A 23,245-nucleotide genomic window follows, 5' to 3' on the forward strand; every position below is an offset into this window, starting at 1 on the left:
TTCTCTTCTTCGTCTTCGAACGTTCTGGGGCACAATAGGCACAATTCAGTGAATCGTCGTTCGTACGTGGTGATATCGAAACCTTGCGTTCGTAATCCTCTAAGCTCTACCTTGAGCTTGTTGACCTCGTTTCTGGGACGATACTGCTCGTTCATCAATTGCTTGAATGCTGACCACGGTAGTGCGTAAGCAGCATCTTGTCCTACCTGCTCGAGATAGGTATTCTACCATGTTAGCGCCGTACCTGTGAAGGTATGCGTAGCGTACTTTACTTTGTCTTCTTCAGTACATTTACTTATGACAAACACCGATTCAACCTTTTCGGTCCACCGTTTCAATCCAATTGGACCCTCGGTTCCATCAAATTCCAAAGGTTTGCAGGAAGTGAATTCTTTGTAGGAGCATCCTACACGATTTCTTGTGAAATTAGTTTCACTGCTAGATCCAGAGTTATTGTTATTTTGCATCGCAGCCTGTACTGCGGCTATGTTTACTGCAAGGAAAACACGGAAGTCTTCCTCGCTCATGTTCAAATTCTGACGAGTCGCCGGTGCCATTTCCTTCAAAAATAGCCCAAAAGAATTAAGTTAATCATATAGAATTTTAAGAGTAGTCAATAGTATTTCGTAGCATAGTAAGAACTTATTTATAAAAGCTTTTTCTTCATATTAGCGTTTTATAGTTTTTAATTCGGGTACTACCTACCCGTTAAGTTCATACTTAGTAGCTAATATACAATTCAACTACTACAATTCCATATGAAAAACTGATTATAATAATATATCACATACAAATATTCTTCAAACTTACAACTTCGCTATATTACATATAACATGAAATATAGTACACTTTGATACAGGACAGTTTTGAAGATAAATCTAGTTAATACGCAAGTTATTCAGCAAAGGAAATAAAGACATGTAATTCATAAGTCCAGAAACAAGTCATGCATTCTGGTTTTACTAAGACGACTTCCCATCCTTGGTCTTGTGGAAAATAACCGTTATGACCATTGGCTAGGCAGCATGTTGTAATGTCGTCAAAAGGACGAGGGTTTCGTAATGTCCAACAGCCCCGTAATAATCTAAAAACCTTATTTCTCACCCCAACTACTGAATCCGTGAGAAGGTTTTATTTAAAAGTTGCAATTCGATGTTCTTTTTCTCACTTTGGTAAGAAGCGAACATCACTAACCCGTAAACATAACATGCTTCTTTATGTTGCATGTTAGAAGCTCTTTCTAATTCACGAAATCCTATGTTGGGATATGTTGAGTCAAAATAGGTTCTTAACCCGTAGCGTAAAATTGCATTTGAGTTCCCCGCATTTAACGCTTTAAAGAAAACACGGCGTAACTTACGGTCTCCCCAATGTGATATACCCCGCCTATTAAAGGAAAGCCTTTTATAAACTAAGGCATTTCTGGAAAGTCTTTCAAATGTTTGACAAGTTAATTTTGCCATAATTAATTGTGCTGATGAATTCTGACCGACTCTAGACAAGATTTCCTCAATCATATCCCCTGGTAGATCTTCTAAAATATTCGGTTGTCTACCCTTAACGTCCATTTTGTTTTTACACCGTAAAATAGACAAGGATTAGATTCGTAAAAGATAATTAACAAACAATACTAGCAATTTTTACATAGAACATAAAAGTACAAGCACACTACAATACATATAATACACAACATGATTACAACCCTCTAATCTGAATCACTAGTTTCTTCTTCTTCGGACTTGGTTCGTTTTCCTAATTTTCTAGGAAAATATGGTGTTCCTCTAATACGAGCCTTCGTTTTCCACAATGTTTTAGAAAAACCTGGTGGTTTAGAGGTTCCCGGGTCATTGTTACATTTTAAGAAATACGGATGTTGCTGATACATATAAAGTTCATCGGGGTTGGAATCGGGTTTCTCTATTTTTATACCTTTTCCCTTATTATTTTCTTTCGCTTTATTAAATTGGGTCGAGGTAATTTCTATAACATCATCGGAATCCTCATCAGGATCCGATTCATCGGAAAATTGGTAATCTTCCCAATATTTTGCTTCCTCGGCGGAAACACCATTGACCATTATTAACTTTGGTCCATTGGTTGAGGATTTTCTTTTATTTAATCGAATTACTGTAGGTATCAATATTTCTTCCTCCGGAACCTCTTCTTCTTCCGGTTCCTCCTCTTCCGGTTCCTCCTCTTCCGGTTCCTCTTCTTCCGATTCCTCCTCTTCCGGTTCCTCCTCTTCCGGTTCTTCTTGGGGAATTTGTGAATCTTCCCAAAATATATTCGACTCTTCATTATTATTAGATGAATTGATGGGATTTGTACTAGTGGTAGACATCTATCACACAATATCAAACACATTAAGAGATTAATATATCACACAATATTTACATGTTAATAATATATAGTTTCCAACAAAAGTGTTAAGCAATCGTTTTTAAAGAAAACACGGTCGAAGTCCAGACTCACTAATGTATCCTAACAAACTCGATAAGACACACTAATGCAAATTTCTGGTTCTCTAAGACCAACGCTCGGATACCAACTGAAATATCCCGTTCATATCGATTATAAACGTTCCATATTAATTGATTTCGTTGCGAGGTTTTGACCTCTATATGAGATGTTTTTCAAAGACTGCATTCATTTTTAAAACAAATCATAACCTTTATTTTATCAACAAGGTTAAAAAGACACCACCTAGATTATCCAGAAATGATAATCTAAAAATATCACACTTACACACTACCAATACATATTGGTTTACAATATTAATATGTTACAACAAAATAAATCTCGAATGTAGTTTTAAACAATATTATACAAGCATGCTGACACCAAATCTTGTCCACATATTAGCATGCAACAGCGGAAGCTCTTAATAATCACCTGAGAATAAACATGCTTTAAACGTCAATAAAAATGTTGGTGAGTTATAGGTTTAACCTATATATTTATCAAATTGTAATAATAGACCACAAGATTTCATATTTCAATATACATCCCATACATAGAGATAAAAATCATTCATATGATTTGAACACCTGGTAACCGACATTAACAAGATGCATATAAGAATATCCCCTATCATTCCGGGACATCCATCGGACATGATAAAACAACATCGAAGTACTAAAGCATCCGCTACAACGGATGGGGTTTGTTGGGCCCAATAGATCTATCTTTAGGATTCGCGTTAATTAGTAGACTGGTTTACTAATTCTTAGGTTACCAAGTAAAAAGGGGCATATTCGGCTTCGATCGTTTAACCATAGAAAGTAGTTTCATGTACTTGTGTCTATTTTGTAAAACATTTAAAAAGCTGCATGTATTCTCATCCCAAAAATATTAGATTTTAAAAGTGGGACTATAACTCACTTTCACATATTTTTACTTCGTCGGGAAGTAAGACTTGGCCACTGGTCGATTCACGAACCTATAACAAATATGTACATATATATCAAAGTATGTTCAAAATATATTTACAACATTTTTAATACGTTTATGTTTTAAATTTATTAAGTCAGCTGTCCTCGTTAGTAACCTACAACTAGTTGTCCACAATTAGATGTACAGAAATAAATCGATATATATTATCTTGAATCAATCCACGACCCAGTGTATACACGTCTCAGGCTAGATCACAACTTAAAGTATATATATATTTTTGGAATCAACCTCAACCCTGTATAGCTAACTCAAACATTACTGCATATAGAGTGTCTATGGTTGTTCCAAATAATATATATACATGGGTCGATATGATATGTCAAAACATTTGCATACGTGTATATGGTATCCCAAGATTACATAATATATTAGAATACATGTATAATACAATATAAGTTAGCTAGGATATGATTTGTATAGAATTGTTACAATATTTCCCGTAGCTAAAACAATCAAAAAAATATCCAATCTTGTTTTACCCATAACTTCTTCGTTTTAAATCCGTTTTGAGTGAATCAAATTGCTATGGTTTTATATTGAACTATATTTTATGAATCTAAACATAAAAAGTATAGGTTTATTGTCATAACCCGTCCTTAACCATAAGAACGTGTTAGATAACGTATGATTTCATTGCGAGGTATTGACCTCTATATGCGACATTTTTAAAAGAACAACTGCATTTATTTTACATTACAAACCATAACTCTTAGGATAATACAAGCTTTAGACAATATAAAGATGATTATCGTTTAGCGATAATCTTAGACTTACAAACTTTACATGTGATGATAACAATACGATTTCTAGCATATTTTACATTACAAATCCTCCGATATGCAGTTTTATTTTTGACACAAATATGCATACTCAAGATCTTGTTTAAATTCAACATGTTGCAGCGGAAGCTTCTAATTATCACCTGAGAATGAACATGCTTAAAACGTCAACATAAAGTTGGTGAGATATAGGTTTAATGCCGGCAGCAATATATATATAGACCACAAGATTTCATATATAAACATTTTAATAAAAATATTCTAAGTGGTTGAGCACTTGGTAACCATACTTAACATTTAATCACGTCGCATATTCCCTTTATTATGAAATCTTACTACACCGTACCAAGTGTAGTCACGAAACGAAGTACTGTGCAACCGTTGAATACTGGTCGTCCAGTCCGGTTGGGGTTGTCAGGCCCGATAGATCTATCAACAGGATTCGCGTTTACAATACCGCTGTAAATAATAGTTACCAAGCTACAGGGAAGTATGCCAGTGGTACAACTCAACGTAGAATATATTTTTCAGTTACTTGTGTCCATAACGTAAATCATTTATAAAAACAGCGCATGTATTCTCAGCCCAAAAATATTTAGAGTTTAAAAGGGATCTATATACTCACTTTCGTCTTGAAGATATGTAATTTCGACTTGGTCTCCGATTGATATCACGAACCTATCCATATATAGTTTATCAATATATTTCTATTTTAAACAATCGTCACATATATATACTTTTTATACTTTTAATAGTTTTAATAATTTCTTAGTCCGTAGTTAGCAGTCCGATGTTAGTAATTCAATTTTAATGGTTCATTTTTAGGTGTTTAATAAACCCCCAATGAAATAAATAAAAACCCCATCGTATATGTATTGGTCGAGATTAATCTTGACCCACGGTACCGGTGTTGTCAAATGACGTGTTGCGTACATAAAGTACCGGTGTTGTCAAATGACGTGTTGCGTACAATCATGAGATCTTATGATTAATCTTCTCGTGTTGTTTACGGGTGATCCTGAACCATATAAAATTGAATTATAAGTACATATATATAAAATATCATGTTATCTTAGAAAGATGTGATTTTATTTAATTTTTCCCAATTAATCCCGAAGTTAAACTAGTCTTGGATAACCAATTTTGTTTCGGTCATAGTTTCTTCGTTACAACTCCGTTTTCGTTGATTCAACTTGCCATCTCCTTGGATCGAGTCCCTCTTTAAGACTATGAACTGTAAATACCTTAGTTTATATTCAAAATCACACAGCTTAGGTGAAACTTTAGTGAAACTTATGAAGTTAAACATTTTCCTTTATGTAAACAACCTTAAATGGTTATTTTTCTAAAAATACTTATACTTTGAATTAAATCATGAAATTTTTATGTGTTACCATATTCATAGTAAAAATCATTTTTCCAGAACATAAACCTTCAATTCAAAGTTTAAGATGGTTTTTAATTATCCAACCCAAAACAGCCCCCGGTTACACTCCGACGTCGTAAAAACAGTTTTTAAGGTGTTCTTTGAAAAACCAAGTTATACCTTGTTAAATTAGCATATATTTAAGTTATATTACAGGTCTTGAAGTATTTTAAAAGTTAAGTTAGAAGGATCTATTTAGTTTGCAAACAAGTTTGAAAATATTCAAACTATGTTCTTGTTGTTAAAATTGTATACCACAAAATATGATAGCTATATATATATGAATCGAATAAGGTTATGAACATAGATACTACCTCAAGTTCCTTGGACAAGGTTTCTGTAAAAGAGGAGTAAGAACCTAGAACCAAAAGGGTGATGGAATTGGATGAAAGATTGGAAGTAAGTTTGTGTTCTTGGAAGGATTTCTTGAAGTGTTTTTGTAAGGTTTTCTTATGAGATTTAAGTGTTGTTTTTGAAGCTAAATGATGGAGAAAATGCTTGGAGATGATCAAGTATGAAGTTAAGAGTATTTTGAGAGAGAAATGGAAGTGTAAGTATGAGAAAATGGGGTGAAGAAATGGTGTGCATGCATAAAAACGTTTTTAGGTTATAAAGGAAAAAAAAGATACCTAACTTTGTTTTCTTGCTAAATAATTCATGCTACTTGACAAATGGTTGGTTCCACATGTTTCTTAATCATTTAAGGCTGCTAAGGAGCAGATTTTTATTGGTATATACCAATAGTAAATACATCTAGAAGCTGCGTATGATACGAGTACATATACTCTAGATATACGTATAGAAATTTTGTGAAAAATGGAATGAGGATTCAAATATAGCTATCTTTTGTGAATACACTTATATGGTTTTATGTATTTAAGTTCTTAAAAGTGATTAAATTCATTACTTATACGATATATGTATAAACATTATAGGTCATAAGTATTTAAGTCAAATAACGTTGCGTATGGTTATCGTTTTGAAAACTTAAGTTAGTAGTTTCAAAATATACATATAACTTATTGTTATTAATACAAAATGAGATATTAAAACATTCTTAGATCATGTTAAATATGTATATATACATATATATACACAAACGTATAATTATCATATGTTATATAGTTCGTGATATCATCGGTCAAACTAGACGGTCAAACGTTGTGTAAAACTCTTTTCAAAACATAAATATCAACAATTTGGATTGCTTATCATGTTGGTAAGGTTTAATTTATGTAAATATTAATCTTACAAGTATAGAATGATCGAAAAAGTGCGGGTCATTACAGTACCTACCCGTTAAATAAATTTCGTCCCGAAATTTTAAAATTGTACCTATTTTGCGTCATCGGGAAACAAGTGTGGATACTTTTGTTTCATTTGATCCTCTCGTTCCCAAGTAAATTCAAGACCCCTTCAAGCATTCCAACGAACCTTAACGATCGGTATGTTGCTCTGCTTGAGCCGTTTAACTTCACGATCCATGATTTCGATTGGTTCTTCGATGAATTGTAGTTTCTCGTCGACATGGATTTCTTCAAGAGGAATGGTGAGGTCTTCCTTTGCAAGACACTTCTTAAGGTTTGAGACGTGAAAGGTATTATGTACTCCGGTGAGTTGTTGCGGTAACTCGAGTCGATAAGCTACCGGTTCAATGCGTTCGATGATCTTGAACGGGCCTACATACCTTGGGTTTAGTTTACCCCTTTTTCCAAAACGTATTACACCTTTCCAAGGTGACACCTGTAACATAACCATGTCACCGATCTGAAACTCTAATGGTTTCCTTCGAACATCGGCGTAGCTCTTTTGGCGACTACGGGCTGTTTTCAATCTCTCCTTGATTTGTACTATCTTCTCAGTCGTTTCGTGTATGATCTCGGGACCAGTTAATTATCGATCTCCTACTTCATTCCAACAAATAGGAGATCTACACTTCCTTCCGTACAATGCTTCGAATGGCGCAGCTTTAATGCTCGCATGATAACTATTATTATACGAGAATTCTGCTAATGGTAGATATTTATCCCATCCGTTTCCAAAATCGATCACACATGCCCTGAGCATGTCTTCAAGAGTCTGAATCGTTCTTTCACTCTGCCCGTCGGTTTGCGGATGATACGCGGTACTCATATCCAAACGAGTTCCTAGGGCCTCCTGTAGTGATTGCCAGAACTTTGATGTAAATCTACTATCACGATCGGATATAATGGAAATAGGTATTCCATGCCTTGAAACAACTTCCTTTATATACAATCGTAATAGTTTCTCCATTCTATCCATTTCCTTTATAGGCAAGAAGTGTGCAGACTTGGTGAGACGATCAACAATCACCCAAATGGTGTCGTATCCCCAGGCAGTCTTTGGTAACTTCGTGATGAAATCTATGGTAATACCATCCCATTTCTATTCTGGGATTTCTGGTTGTTGAAGTAACCCTGACGGCTTCTGGTGTTCAGCTTTGACTTTGGAACAAGTTAAACATTCCCCAACATATGTTGCAACGTCTGTCTTTAAATTAGGCCACCAATAATGTGTCTTAAGATCTTGGTACATCTTTCCAACTCCAGGATGTATCGAGTATCTTGTCTTATGTGCCTCATTTAATATCAACTTCCTTAATCCACCCAACTTCGGTACCCAAATACGATTTGCAAAATATCGAATTCCATCTTCCCGCATAACGAGTTGCTTCTCATACTTCTTCATTATTTCATTTCCTATATTTTCTTTAGTAAGTGCTTCTCGTTGAACTTCTTTGATTTGTGAGTTGAGATTCATGCGAATTTTTATGTTCATCGCTCGTACTCGAATTGGTTCTCGTTCCTTTCTGCTTAAAGCATCGGCCACCACGTTCGCCTTCCCGGGATGATAACGAATTTCACAATCATAGTCGTTTATTAACTCGACCCACCTACGTTGTCTCATGTTCAGCTGTTTCTGATCAAAAATATGTTGAAGGCTTTTATGATCAGTAAACACAGTGCATTTAACCCCATACAAGTAGTGCCTCCATATCTTCAATGCAAACACGACTGCTCCCAGTTCTAGATCATGCGTCGTATAATTCCGCTCGTGAATCTTCAATTGTCGGGATGCGTATGCAATAACTTTCTTTCGTTGCATAAGAACGCAACCAAAACCTTGTCGCGAAGCGTCACAATATATTTCAAAATCATCATTCCCTTCTGGTAACGATAAAATAGGCGCCGTAGTTAACTTCTTCTTTAGTAATTGAAATGCACTCTCCTGCTCAGAAGTCCATTCATATTTCTTCCCTTTTTGCGTTAACGCTGTCAACGGCTTAGCTATTCGGGAAAAATCTTGAATAAACCTTCTATAATAACCGGCTAAACCCAAAAATTGGCGTATCTGCATTGGTGTCTTAGGAGTCTCCCATTTTTCAATGGCTTCAATTTTTGCTGGATCAACCTGAATTCCTTTGCTACTAACAACGTGGCCAAGAAATTGCACTTCTTTCAACCAGAAAGCACATTTAGAAAATTTAGCATATAGCTGTTCTTTTCTCAACAACTCTAATATCAACCTTAAATGCTGCTCATGCTCTTGCTCACTCTTGGAATAGATAAGAATATCATCAATGAAAACGATAACAAACTTATCTAAATATGGACTACAAACTCGATTCATGAGGTCCATGAATACAGCTGGCGCATTTGTCAACCCAAACGGCATGACCAAAAATTTGTAATGACCATAACGTGTCCGAAAAGCAGTTTTCGGAATGTCCTCTTCTTTGACACGTAATTGATGATAGCCCGACCTTAAGTCAATTTTTGAGTACACACATGATCCTTGGAGTTGATCAAATAAGTCGTCAATTCTCGGTAGTGGATACCGATTCTTGATAGTTAACTTATTTAATTCACGATAATCTATACACATCCTAAAAGATCCATCTTTCTTTTTAACAAATAGAATCGGAGCTCCCCACGGTGAAGTACTTGGTCGTATGAATCCATGATCCAGTAATTCTTTTAACTGACTCTGAAGTTCTTTTAACTCGGACGGTGCAAGTCTATATGGAGCACGAGCCACTGGTGCAGCTCCTGGTACTAAATCTATTTGAAATTCTACAGATCTAAATGGAGGTAATCCCGGCAACTTTTCCGGAAAGACTTCAGGAAAATCTCTTGCCACAGGCACGTCATTGATGCTCTTCACTTTTTCCTTTGTTTCGACTTTATTAACATGTGCTAAGATAGCATAGCACCCTTTCTTCAAGCACTTTTGAGCTTTCAAATAACTAATGAGTTTTAGCTTTGAGTTACCCTTCTCTCCATAAATCATTACTGGCGTTTTATCCTTACGAGGAATGCGAATTGCCTTCTTGGCGCACACAACTTCAGCTCCTATTTTGGACATCCAGTCCATGCCGACTATTACATCAAAACTTCCTAATTCTACGGGTATCAAGTCAATTTTAAACGTTTCTCCGGCTAAATTTATTTTACAATCACGGCAAATTTTATCGGCTTTAATTAGTTTACCATTAGCTAACTCAATCATGTACTTAGCATCGAGAGGTAATGATGAACAATTCAATTTAGCGTGAAAGTCTCTACACACGTAACTTCTATCAGCACCAGTATCAAATATAATAGATGCGGATAAGTTATTAATGGTAAACGTACCCGTAACAAGCTCCGGGTCTTCACATGCCTCTCTAGCATTAATAACAAATGCTCTTCCACGTGCAGGTCCGATATTCTTCTCTGGATTCGGGCACTGGCTCTTATAGTGACCTTGTTTTCCACACCCAAAACAAGTAATGGTAGCCAAAGCAGTTCTATTTGCATTGGTGGCAGGAGTCTTGGTACCATTTGTATTTGTAACGAGAGCCCTACAATCTTCAGCAAGATGACCCTTTCGATTACATTTGTTGCATACCACATTACAGTAACCAGAGTGATGTTTGTGGCATCGGTTGCATAAAGGATTTTGTCCTTTATAACCAAAGCTTAAACCACTACCCGTACCTTGCGTGTTTTCTTGTTTCTTAAAAGATTGTTGTTGGTTACCTCGATCATAATTTCCATTCCACTTTCTTTTGTTACCTGATACCTTCACATCAGTATTGGATACTTTCTTATCCATGATGACCTGATCCATTAGCTCGTTTGCCATGGTTATAGCTTCATGAATTGTCTTAGGTTTCGATGCTGTAACATTTGCCTTGACCTTTTTGGGCAAACCATCTTTGTACATTTCAATCTTCCGTTCTTCGGTTGGAACCAATTCAGGACATAGCAAAACTAATTCCATGAATCGCTGATTGTAGTTGGTGATTTCAGTACCAATAACCTTCAGACTTCGTAACTCATCTTCCAACTTCCTAACCTCGTTCCTTGGACAATATTCGTTGATTAACATTGTTTTGAATTCTTCCCACGGAGTATCATAAGCTACATCTCCTCCTACAGCCTTCACATAATTTTTCCACCACGTGAGTGCACTATCTTGTAAAGTGCACGATGCGTATTTGGTCATGTCCTTTTCAACACAACCACTGATTTTGAACACAGTTTCCATCTTTTCTATCCACCGGGTTAAACCGATCGGTCCTTCTGTTCCACTGAATGATGAGGGCTTGCAAGCTTGAAAAGTTTTGTAAGTGCACCCCACACGAGGATTTGGGTTAACTGCAGCACCTCTTGCAGCCTCGACCCATAACATTCTGTCGTTCACTCGCTGATTGATGAGTTCCTGGATTTCTTGTTCCGTCATTCGGTTCAATCGCGCCATATTCTTCTATAAGAATGAAAAGAAAATAATTATTCACATGGAATATTATAGATGTAGTGTATATTTACAGTACATTATAGCTTATTAATAATATGAACCAGGTATTATTATAAAAGCCTTTTCTTCTTATTAGCGTTTTATAATTATATCTAGGGTAGTACCTACCCGTTAATGTCCATACTTAATAGCTTAGTACAGAATCAATTACTACCATCTAAATAATACTTAACCATGGAAAATTATTGCATTTCACACTTCACTATTTTACATATGCTTATCTTACATCGAACATTAAGCAAACCACACTAATAATATTATACAAAACATTATATGATCCCATGGTTTAATACGGCAGCGCATCGTTTGGTCTATTTTCTAGGACGTTTAGGTTCAAAGAATCGCTTAACGCTTATCCTGGCTGTCTGCCTATATTTTGGCTGTGGGACTGAAGAACTGGATGCCGGGATAGAACGAATAGGAATAGCGGGAATAGGGGTGGTAGTGTCTAGTGGAGTTGGTGCCACATCATCCTTATTAAACTCAGGATTTGAATTTTCTAATTCATTAGCCTTTCGTTTCTTTCCTAGTTCGAACTCTTCTTTTGTAATTTCCTGTATTTCTTCCTCGGGTTCACTTTCCTCCTCGGGTTCACTTTCCGGGTTCTCTATAGTCGGTTCATCCGGAATTTGTGAGTCTTCCCCAAAGATATTATTTTCGTCATCGGATAGGTTAATGACTGGAACACCATCTGAAGATTCTGGTTCGGAGTCGCTGAATGTGATAACAAGTTTTGAGCCCGACATCTATCACACAACAACTAACCCATTAGTACTACATAATATTTACATATAAATTTTAACCAACAATGATAAGCAATGGTTTTTAAATCAGACCCGGTCAAAGTCCAGACTTACTGATGTATCCTAATGACTTATCAGTTAGACACACTAATGCAAACCTGGTTCGCTAAGACCACCGCTCTGATACCACATGTCATAACCCGTCCTTAACCATAAGAACGTGTTAGATAACGTATGATTTCATTGCGAGGTATTGACCTCTATATGCGACATTTTTAAAAGAACAACTGCATTTATTTTACATTACAAACCATAACTCTTATGATAATACAAGCTTTAGACAATATAAAGATGATTATCGTTTAGCGATAATCTTAGACTTACAAACTTTACATGTGATGATAACAATACGATTTCTAGCATATTTTACATTACAAATCCTCCGATATGCAGTTTTATTTTTGACACAAATATGCATACTCAAGATCTTGTTTAAATTCAACATGTTGCAGCGGAAGCTTCTAATTATCACCTGAGAATGAACATGCTTAAAACGTCAACATAAAGTTGGTGAGATATAGGTTTAATGCCGGCAGCAATATATATATAGACCACAAGATTTCATATATAAACATTTTAATAAAAATATTCTAAGTGGTTGAGCACTTGGTAACCATACTTAACATTTAATCACGTCGCATATTCCCTTTATTATGAAATCTTACTACACCGTACCAAGTGTAGTCACGAAACGAAGTACTGTGCAACCGTTGAATACTGGTCGTCCAGTCCGGTTGGGGTTGTCAGGCCCGATAGATCTATCAACAGGATTCGCGTTTACAATACCGCTGTAAATAATAGTTACCAAGCTACAGGGAAGTATGCCAGTGGTACAACTCAACGTAGAATATATTTTTCAGTTACTTGTGTCCATAACGTAAATCATTTATAAAAACAGCGCATGTATTCTCAGCCCAAAAATATTTAGAGTTTAAAAGGGATCTATATACTCACTTTCGTCTTGAAGATATGTAATTTCGACTTGGTCTCCGATTGATATCACGAACCTATCCATATATAGTTTATCAATATATTTCTATTTTAAACAATCGTCACATATATATACTTTTTATACTTTTAATAGTTTTAATAATTTCTTAGTCCGTAGTTAGCAGTCCGATGTTAGTAATTCAATTTTAATGGTTCATTTTTAGGTGTTTAATAAACCCCCAATGAAATAAATAAAAACCCCATCGTATATGTATTGGTCGAGATTAATCTTGACCCACGGTACCGGTGTTGTCAAATGACGTGTTGCGTACATAAAGTACCGGTGTTGTCAAATGACGTGTTGCGTACAATCATGGGATCTTATGATTAATCTTCTCGTGTTGTTTACGGGTGATCCTGAACCATATAAAATTGAATTATAAGTACATATATATAAAATATCATGTTATCTTAGAAAGATGTGATTTTATTTAATTTTTCCCAATTAATCCCGAAGTTAAACTAGTCTTGGATAACCAATTTTGTTTCGGTCATAGTTTCTTCGTTACAACTCCGTTTTCGTTGATTCAACTTGCCATCTCCTTGGATAGAGTCCCTCTTTAAGACTATGAACTGTAAATACCTTAGTTTGTATTCAAAATCACACGGCATAGGTGAAACTTTAGTGAAACTTATGAAGTTAAACATTTTCCTTTATGTAAACAACCTTAAATGGTTATTTTTCTAAAAATACTTATACTTTGAATTAAATCATGAAATTTTTATGTGTTACCATATTCATAGTAAAAATCATTTTTCCAGAACATAAACCTTCAATTCAAAGTTTAAGATGGTTTTTAATTATCCAACCCAAAACAGCCCCCGGTTACACTCCGACGTCGTAAAAACAGTTTTTAAGGTGTTCTTTGAAAAACCAAGTTATACCTTGTTAAATTAGCATATATTTAAGTTATATTACAGGTCTTGAAGTATTTTAAAAGTTAAGTTAGAAGGATCTATTTAGTTTGCAAACAAGTTTGAAAACATTCAAACTATGTTCTTGTTGTTAAAATTGTATACCACAAAATATGATAGCTATATATATATGAATCGAATAAGGTTATGAACATAGATACTACCTCAAGTTCCTTGGACAAGGTTTCTGTAAAAGAGGAGTAAGAACCTAGAACCAAAAGGGTGATGGAATTGGATGAAAGATTGGAAGTAAGTTTGTGTTCTTGGAAGGATTTCTTGAAGTGTTTTTGTAAGGTTTTCTTATGAGATTTAAGTGTTGTTTTTGAAGCTAAATGATGGAGAAAATGCTTGGAGATGATCAAGTATGAAGTTAAGAGTATTTTGAGAGAGAAATGGAAGTGTAAGTATGAGAAAATGGGGTGAAGAAATGGTGTGCATGCATAAAAACGTTTTTAGGTTATAAAGGAAAAAAAAGATACCTAACTTTGTTTTCTTGCTAAATAATTCATGCTACTTGACAAATGGTTGGTTCCACATGTTTCTTAATCATTTAAGGCTGCTAAGGAGCAGATTTTTATTGGTATATACCAATAGTAAATACATCTAGAAGCTGCGTATGATACGAGTACATATACTCTAGATATACGTATAGAAATTTTGTGAAAAATGGAATGAGGATTCAAATATAGCTATCTTTTGTGAATACACTTATATGGTTTTATGTATTTAAGTTCTTAAAAGTGATTAAATTCATTACTTATACGATATATGTATAAACATTATAGGTCATAAGTATTTAAGTCAAATAACGTTGCGTATGGTTATCGTTTTGAAAACTTAAGTTAGTAGTTTCAAAATATACATATAACTTATTGTTATTAATACAAAATGAGATATTAAAACATTCTTAGATCATGTTAAATATGTATATATACATATATATACACAAACGTATAATTATCATATGTTATATAGTTCGTGATATCATCGGTCAAACTAGACGGTCAAACGTTGTGTAAAACTCTTTTCAAAACATAAATCTCAACAATTTGGATTGCTTATCATGTTGGTAAGGTTTAATTTATGTAAATATTAATCTTACAAGTATAGAATGATCGAAAAAGTGCGGGTCATTACATTTATAGTCATAAATATAAGTTACAAGTCATTTTTGTAAGAGGTAGTCATTTCAGTCGAAAGAACGACGTCTTGATGACCATTTTGAAAAACATACTTCCACTTTGAGTTTAATCGTGATTTTTGGATATAGTTTCATGTTCATAAGAAAAATCATTTTCTCAGAAGAACAACTTTTAAATCAAAGTTTATCATAGTTTTTAATTATCAAACCCAAAACATCCCGCGGTGTTACTACGACGGCGTATATCCGGTTTTACGGTGTTTTTTCGTGTTTTCAGGTTTTAAATCATTAAGTTAGCATATCATATAGATATAGAACATGTGTTTAGTTGATTTTAAAAGTCAAGTTAGAAGGATTAACTTTTGTTTGCGAACAAGTTTAGAATTAACTAAACTATGTTCTAGTGATTACAAGTTTAAACCTTCGAATAAGGTAGTTTTATATATATGAATCGAATGATGTTATGAACATCATTACTACCTCAAGTTTAGTAGGTAAACCTACTGGAAATGATGAAAAATAACTTGAGCTTCAAAGGATATTTGGATGGCTTGAAAGTTCTTGAAGCAGAATCATGACACGAAAACAAGTTCAAGTAAGATTTCTACTCGAAATAAGATTGTTATAGTTATAGAAATTGAATCAAAGTTTGAATATGAGTATTACCTTGTATTAGAAAGATATCTAACTATAAATAAGAAAGATTTCTTGAGGTTGGATGATCACTTTACAAGATTGAAAGTAAGCTAGCAAACTTGGAAGTATTCTTGATTTTATAAAACTAGAACTTATAGAATTTATGAAGAACACTTAGAACTTGAAGATAGAACTTGAGAGAGATCAATTAGATGAAGAAAATTGAAGAATGAAAGTGTTTGTAGGTGTTTTTGGTCATTGGTATATGGATTAGATATAAAGGATGTGTAATTTTATTTACATGTAAATAAGTCATGAATGATTACTAATATTTTTGTAATTTTATGAGATATTTCATGCTAGTTGCCAAATGATGGTTCCCACATGTGTTAGGTGACTCACATGGGCTGCTAAGAGCTGATCATTGGAGTGTATATACCAATAGTACATACATCTAAAAGCTGTGTATTGTACGAGTACGAATACGGGTGCATATGAGTAGAATTGTTGATGAAACTGAACGAGGATGTAATTGTAAGCATTTTTGTTAAGTAGAAGTATTTTGATAAGTGTCTTGAAGTCTTTCAAAAGTGTATGAATACATATTAAAACACTACATGTATATACATTTTAACTGAGTCGTTAAATCATCGTTAGTCGTTACATGTAAATGTTGTTTTGAAACCTTTAGGTTAACGATCTTGTTAAATGTTGTTAACCCATTGTTTATCATATCTAAAGAGATGTTAAATTATTACATTATCATGATATTATGATATATTAATATATCTTAGTATGATATATATACAGTTAAATGTTGTTACAACGATAATCGTTACATATATGTCTCGTTTCGAAATCATTAAGTTAGTAGTCTTGTTTTTACATATGTAGATCATTATTAATACACTTAATGACATGTTTACTTATAATTTATCATGATTAAACATAGTGTATCAATATCTTAATATGATTTATCATATGTATTTAGTAAGACATCGTTATAACGATAATCGTTATATATATCGTTTCGAGTTTCTTAATTCAATAAACTCAATTTTATGTATATAACTCATTGTTAAAATACCTAATGAGATACTTACTTATCATAATATCATGTTAACTATATATATAATCATATATATGTCATCATATAGTTTTTACAAGTTTTAACGTTCGTGAATTACCGGTCAACTTGGGTGGTCAATTGTCTACATGAAACTCATTTCAAATAATCAAGTCTTAACAAGTTTGATTGCTTAACATGTTGAAAACATTTAATCATGCAAATATAGTTTTCAATTAATATATAATCATGGAAAAGTTCGGGTCACTACATTTTTTACGCGAGTAACTACATTACATATGTATGCAAAATAGATGTTTCAATAAAATGTTGTAATATAGGCTTTTGATAAAGTTAAGTACATCAAGATAGTTTATTTATTCTGACCAAGTACATCAATATATTTGTAAAAACAACGACGAGTTTCTTAGTCAAAAATCGTTGTTCCACGGGTCATTAAACTAAATGACTTTATCATTTACATTATCTTAATACCTAAAACATACTCGTATTAAATTGTTTTGTTTAAACAAACCCGTATTTTGAATTTGAATGACTAATGATGAATCGCTAAGGTAATGGTTTGAAGCGAATGTCATTAAGCTTGCACGTGAAGTATTTTGCGATATGTTTATAACTTTATAATTTTTGTAAGATTATTATTAAATTTTCTACGATTTTAAGAATATCTTTAAACCATACTTATAGATTAAGCTCGAAACTTTCATCTATTTTTTTTCAAACTAGTGAAATGACCCGTGAAATCACGGGTTTGTTTAAACGAAATAATTTAATGACATGTTTTAGGTATTAAGTGAATGTAAATGCTAAAGCCATTAATTTTAATGATCCGTTTGACTAAGAAATTTTTCGTTGTTTTTACAAATATATAGACATTTATTTTCTCATACATATGTAACGTAATTAATTTCGTAAAAAAACCCTTATTTGAATATTAATAATATAATAATTATAATTATAATTATTATATTAAAACTAAATAATTATATGGGAGATTTTACAAATTTAGGAGAGATTAGTATTTCCTTTTATAAATGATTTCGTATTATTTTTTTAATTAAATTAATATAAAATTATGACATCATCATTATGAAAATTAAAGAGTAATTAGCTTAATGATGACATTATCATTTTAAAGCTTTATATGACAGATAGATATAGATTATCACATTAACTAGTTAATTATAAGCTATTAATTATTGTACCATTTTATCTAAAAGATCATTAATATCGTACATTTTATTATATATTATATTATATTATATTATTTTAAGGTTAAGATATAGAATTAAATACATATGTGATATGTCATATGACTTTTAATAAAAACATCAACGTATTATACTGAAAATATAAATTAACTGATATACTCTCAATTTATCAAAAAAATAAAATAACTAATAATGTTTCAAAATTGTATTTGATAAAGAGAGGAGAGAAGAAAGAAAAAAAAAATTATAGATATTATGATAATGAAGTTTTGACTGATGTCATGAAGATTTTATCATATTTTATCATTTTACTATTCATCGAGGGTTGAAGAATAGATTCAAAATCTCAATAAAAATTTAATTTTCACATGTACCCAATACTACAATTATTAAATTGCATTTAAATTAATAAATCAGTTATTAAATATAAGAATAGCATGTCTGCATATAATGACGTCGGTATAATGACGTCAACATTTTTCTCAATTATATATAGGAAAATAAGAAAAAATTGATTATGATCTAGCTATATGTGATGAGTCCTTTAATAATTAATAGGTTGAGCTCTCATGACTCATACAGTAGTAACTATGTAGATATTCGTGAATGAATTCGTTTTAGTGTGTAAGTTTGCCAAAAAAATATATAGTAAAATAAGATAATATATTGATAGATTCAATATCAATGATTCTGTTAGGATAATAATTAAACTAATTTTATATATCTCAAATTTAGTACTGTATGATGTTTGAATATTTTCAAACTTTAGGGGGTTTATTTGCAAGTTAAGAAAGTTATTGGGGGCAGTACGCCGAAACTTTCAAAACTTTAAGGGCCAAATAGTTAAGTTAAGAAAGTTATTGGGGGCAGTACGCCGAAACTTTCAAACTTTAAGGGCCAAATAGTTAATAGGAGTATGAACCGGGTGTTGATAATTCCATACTCATTTTTTATACATCCAACACAATTATAAATAACCGACCAAAATACCCTTGATGTCATAATTCTTTAGTACTCATACTTGCTCCGTATTATTTTTGTTTATTCTTTTTTTAAACTCCTCCATAACTTTTACACTTCTTCCACCTACCTGGTATTCTTTCACTTCTCATCTCAAAAAATCATTCCTCATATATAAACAATTTTAATCCCACATGATTGTGTCTAAACTCCTTCTGTTTGACTAAAAAGCTAATAATTTTTAAACATATCTAAAGCATTAATGGCTTCACTTAAATGGGTTTGACTTTATTTTGATAAAGATTGAACATCAGAACATTGACTAATGTTTTTGGGTTAAGTAAATCCAATTCAAATGAGATCAGGTTTTGATTGACAACAATGGTATATAAAACGAAAACGCAGCCAATATTTTTTTTTTTTTTTTTTTTTTTTAATAAAGGTCAATAATGATGAAATTGTGATTGAAAAATCTAGAATGTTTAGATTTGAAACATTTTACTGTTATCGACATATCAATTTATCAATTGACATGAGTAATTAAAGTTGACTTGGAATGGATGGATATTAGGGCAGAGGTAGACAGACAGGAAGAAAACTCAAATGAAAGAATTGAAAGGGAACAGTAAACAAAATACGGAGTAATTTATATTTAGTCTAAAAGGGCAATTTAGGAAGTTACACCAAATAATGTTGGATTTATCAAAATGGAGCGTGGAAATATCACTACCCGAACTCAGAAGCCTTCTTTTTCTTCGAGGCTTTTTCAAACAAAAGCACAAGGGTTTGTACTTTGTAGTCGAAATCGGAGGCGATATACCAGCAAATAAGATTTCAGCTGTATATTAGGTGCACCCATAATTCATTTTCATTTAATCACGTGATTAGTTATTCAAATTCAGACTTTATGTTTCTTTAGGGTTCTGAAGAAACCGATGTATTGATATATTGTTTGATATATATGTATATATATGTACGTATTTTGTGGAGGAATTCGTGAAATTGATATTATAAAACCTTACTAAACAACTAAATGGTCTGGGTTTTGTTGTGAAAGGTCGAGTCGAATACAGTAGATTCTCCATTTGTTGCTTTTGTTGATATTGTTTAAGCAATTATGAGTGGTATCTAGGTATGGAGCGCCAGGTGTTCGATGAAATGCCCTTGAGAGAGTTATGTTTTAAATAGCTTTTATTATTATCAGTGGGTTTCTAGCTGACGGTGTAGTACATAGATAGGCATCAGATCTAATGAGATTATGAAAATTTGTTGTGTCTTTGAATGTGATGTTGTGTAAACTGGCTATATTAGGTTGTGAGAAATGATATAAAAGCCACTGTTCAGTAGGTTTTGTTATTACATCATGTATTTTGTTATTTAGATATAGCTCTTGCTAATGTGTGTTTTTATTTAAATTTAAAAACGACCCGTCCTGTTGCGGTCCGTGAGCCCTCCTCCTCCTTTGCCCATATTGACCCATTTCACATGAATACTCTTCTTTATTATGTTTGTTCCCCCCAATGCCATTTGTAGGAAAATATGCTGACTTTTCTCTTGTTAATAACAATGACTCGATATCGTGTTTGAAGTTAGGGCTTGTGAGTCATGTTGAGACGAGCGTGTTCTATTCCATATCTGCTCAATGGAGATGTGAAAACCAAATTGTGTTTGAAGCTTATTACCAGGCAGATTCACAGTGGTCAGGTACATGGTTATTTTGATCACCTCCTTTATGTGAGCTGATTTTATCAATAATTATTTGGAACACAAAATCTTTTTAAATTTATTGGAATAACAAAACTGCCATTATAGATATTTTTTTCCTTTTGAAAAATCAGCATGTAGACCTTCATTTTAGTAGCAACTAACTATTTATTTGTGTTAATTCATACCCAAAAAGCTGAATGAATCAATCAAACATGTAAGTTGACTCAGTAGCAACAAGAAAAACAACTTAAAAGTTGACTTGCCGGCTTCATTTTCAAATTGATCAAGGTTTAATGCATAAAAAACTAAACTTTTGGGCAACTTTTCTACCCGTTCGACAGGTGTCTTTATACCCTTTAAAGCTGATTGTAATATGAGTTAAGGAATTATTATGTTTTTTTGCTACTTTTAAAATCTGCCTTTTCTTGGCAGCCTCATTGCTCAGCAAGAAGCTTTTTTGGAGTAGAGGACTTCTTGGATGATGATAACAGTCGTCCGTATACTTACCAGAAAGAAAAAAAGTCCAAGAATTTAAACAAACACGTCTCCTTCAAGCAGCGTACAATAGCTTACATGGAGCCATTCACACTGGATGTTTTCATCTCAAAGCGATTTGTTTCAGCTTCTCTTACGCACAGGGTAACAAGCAAGCAAGTTGCAGTTGCTGGCACCAATTCAAAAGATATCAAGGCTGCGCTTAAATCTCGTTCAGATATTCCTGCTTGTATGGCCATCGGGAGGATTTTGTCTGAACGTGCTAGAGAAGCTGATGTATACACAGCTTCGTATACACCTAGAGAAAGGGATAAATTTGAAGGTAAAATTAGAGCAGTTGTTCAATCTCTTATTGATAATGGTATTGATGTCAAAATTTATCTTGATTAGTGGACGTATGTATTATGACTTCTCATTCTGAATGATTATGTTACATGATACCAAAGTTGCAGACTCCAATCATTGGCCATGAACATGCATACACCCAGCGGCGGAACTTGAACACGACTACAGAGGGGGCGAGTCTAAAAATTTAATAAATTTTTCATTGTCAGCAGGGGCGAACACTAAAAAAAACCTTATTTTTTGGTAAAAAATTTTTTTTTTAGTGTAAAATTTTTTTCCCCGTTAAATCCAGGGGGGGCGGATACCCCCTTTGGGTTGCTCTATGTTCCGCCACTGCATACACCATGCTCTATATGACTTGTATTATTATAGCACATATGTACTTTATTTGGACTTGAGTATGCTATTGTATTTCATTGGGAGTCATATACTCGAACAAAAGAATAATTACCACATTAATCTCTAGCTTGTGAGGTTCATGTATCATAACTAAATTGTACCTTGAATTCGCATGCATGAACCAAACTACTGCAGAGTGCGGACTTAACTTCTACTGAACACAATGAAAAAGGTGTGAAGGTGGCTTCTTCGTTGTCTTAATCTTGGGATAAATCGATTTTTTAAAGTACTTGATTACGTTATTGGTTCTTGCGGTGTGGATGTTGCTCTGGTTTCTTGCAAGAAGATGAATGTGGCCTTGGCTAAGGATTCGGTTGGTAATGGTGCGGTTAAGAAGGTGGCTTCTTTGTCGTCTGAGTCTACCATGGAGTTTTTGTTCTCTTTTATGTCGGGGGAAGTTCATTTGGTTTGTCAAGGTGGAGGGGAATCACATTAAACCGGTCTTGAAGAGTCAGAAGGTAAGCTTAGCAGCGGAGAAGCTCAATTTGTGCGTGGATGGTCTCAAAGAATCTTAGCTTATAGATCCGCATGCTTATAACGGACTCGTAATTCCTTTCACAATCTGATGTCGGACGGCATGGCCGATCTGAGAATTTAAGTACCTAGAACGAGGTGAAAAAAGGTTCTTAGGCTCTAACGAATAATATATAATATAAGCTATTTTAAAAAAGGTATTTTAGAATAATGTTATACGTGGAATTGTATTATTATGACTGTAATATGTTTCAGATTGTACCAATAGATATTACACATTAAGTTATCTTTAATATTAGATTGTAGTAATGGATCAACTAATATGTTCATCGATTTTAATGACAGTAATATGTTTCAGATTTCATCAGTAATATGTTTCATCAATATATAAATCAAAATACTGCAAGGTTGCTACATACACGTACAAAACATACTAATTTAGGTCAAGAATGCTACTTTGGGTCACGATTGCTACGTTTCAATTTGACTACGGGTCAAGATTGCTAATTTGGGTCAAGAAAGCTACTTTGGGTCAGTGAGGGTCAAGAGTGCTATTTTGATGTTATTTTCATGTTTTTTGGGTGTACCTGAATAATGTTAA

General features: G+C 33.3%; 1 protein-coding gene across 3 annotated transcripts; it reads left to right on the top strand.

The window, feature by feature from the left end:
- Nucleotides 1-20,811: 20,811 nt before the first annotated feature.
- On the top strand, nt 20,812-22,847 carry LOC139845209 (uncharacterized). 3 transcript variants are annotated; one of them, XM_071835452.1, is made up of 4 exons: nt 20,818-20,928; nt 21,210-21,272; nt 21,364-21,748; nt 22,306-22,847. In XM_071835452.1, the coding sequence occupies exons 1-4, from the start codon at nt 20,830-20,832 to the stop codon at nt 22,326-22,328; spliced, it is 570 nt and encodes a 189-aa protein (XP_071691553.1). In that variant the 5' UTR covers nt 20,818-20,829; the 3' UTR covers nt 22,329-22,847. The 3 variants fall into 3 exon arrangements, with proteins under 3 accessions (XP_071691554.1, XP_071691553.1, XP_071691552.1); XM_071835451.1 differs by lacking the exon at nt 22,306-22,847 and having other exon boundaries at nt 21,364-21,905; XM_071835453.1 differs by lacking the exons at nt 21,210-21,272; nt 22,306-22,847 and having other exon boundaries at nt 20,812-20,928; nt 21,364-21,905.
- The last annotated feature ends 398 nt before the right edge of the window (nt 22,848-23,245 follow it).

This window comes from Rutidosis leptorrhynchoides, chromosome 4, assembly GCF_046630445.1.
Source record: "Rutidosis leptorrhynchoides isolate AG116_Rl617_1_P2 chromosome 4, CSIRO_AGI_Rlap_v1, whole genome shotgun sequence".
Lineage (NCBI taxonomy): Eukaryota > Viridiplantae > Streptophyta > Magnoliopsida > Asterales > Asteraceae > Rutidosis > Rutidosis leptorrhynchoides.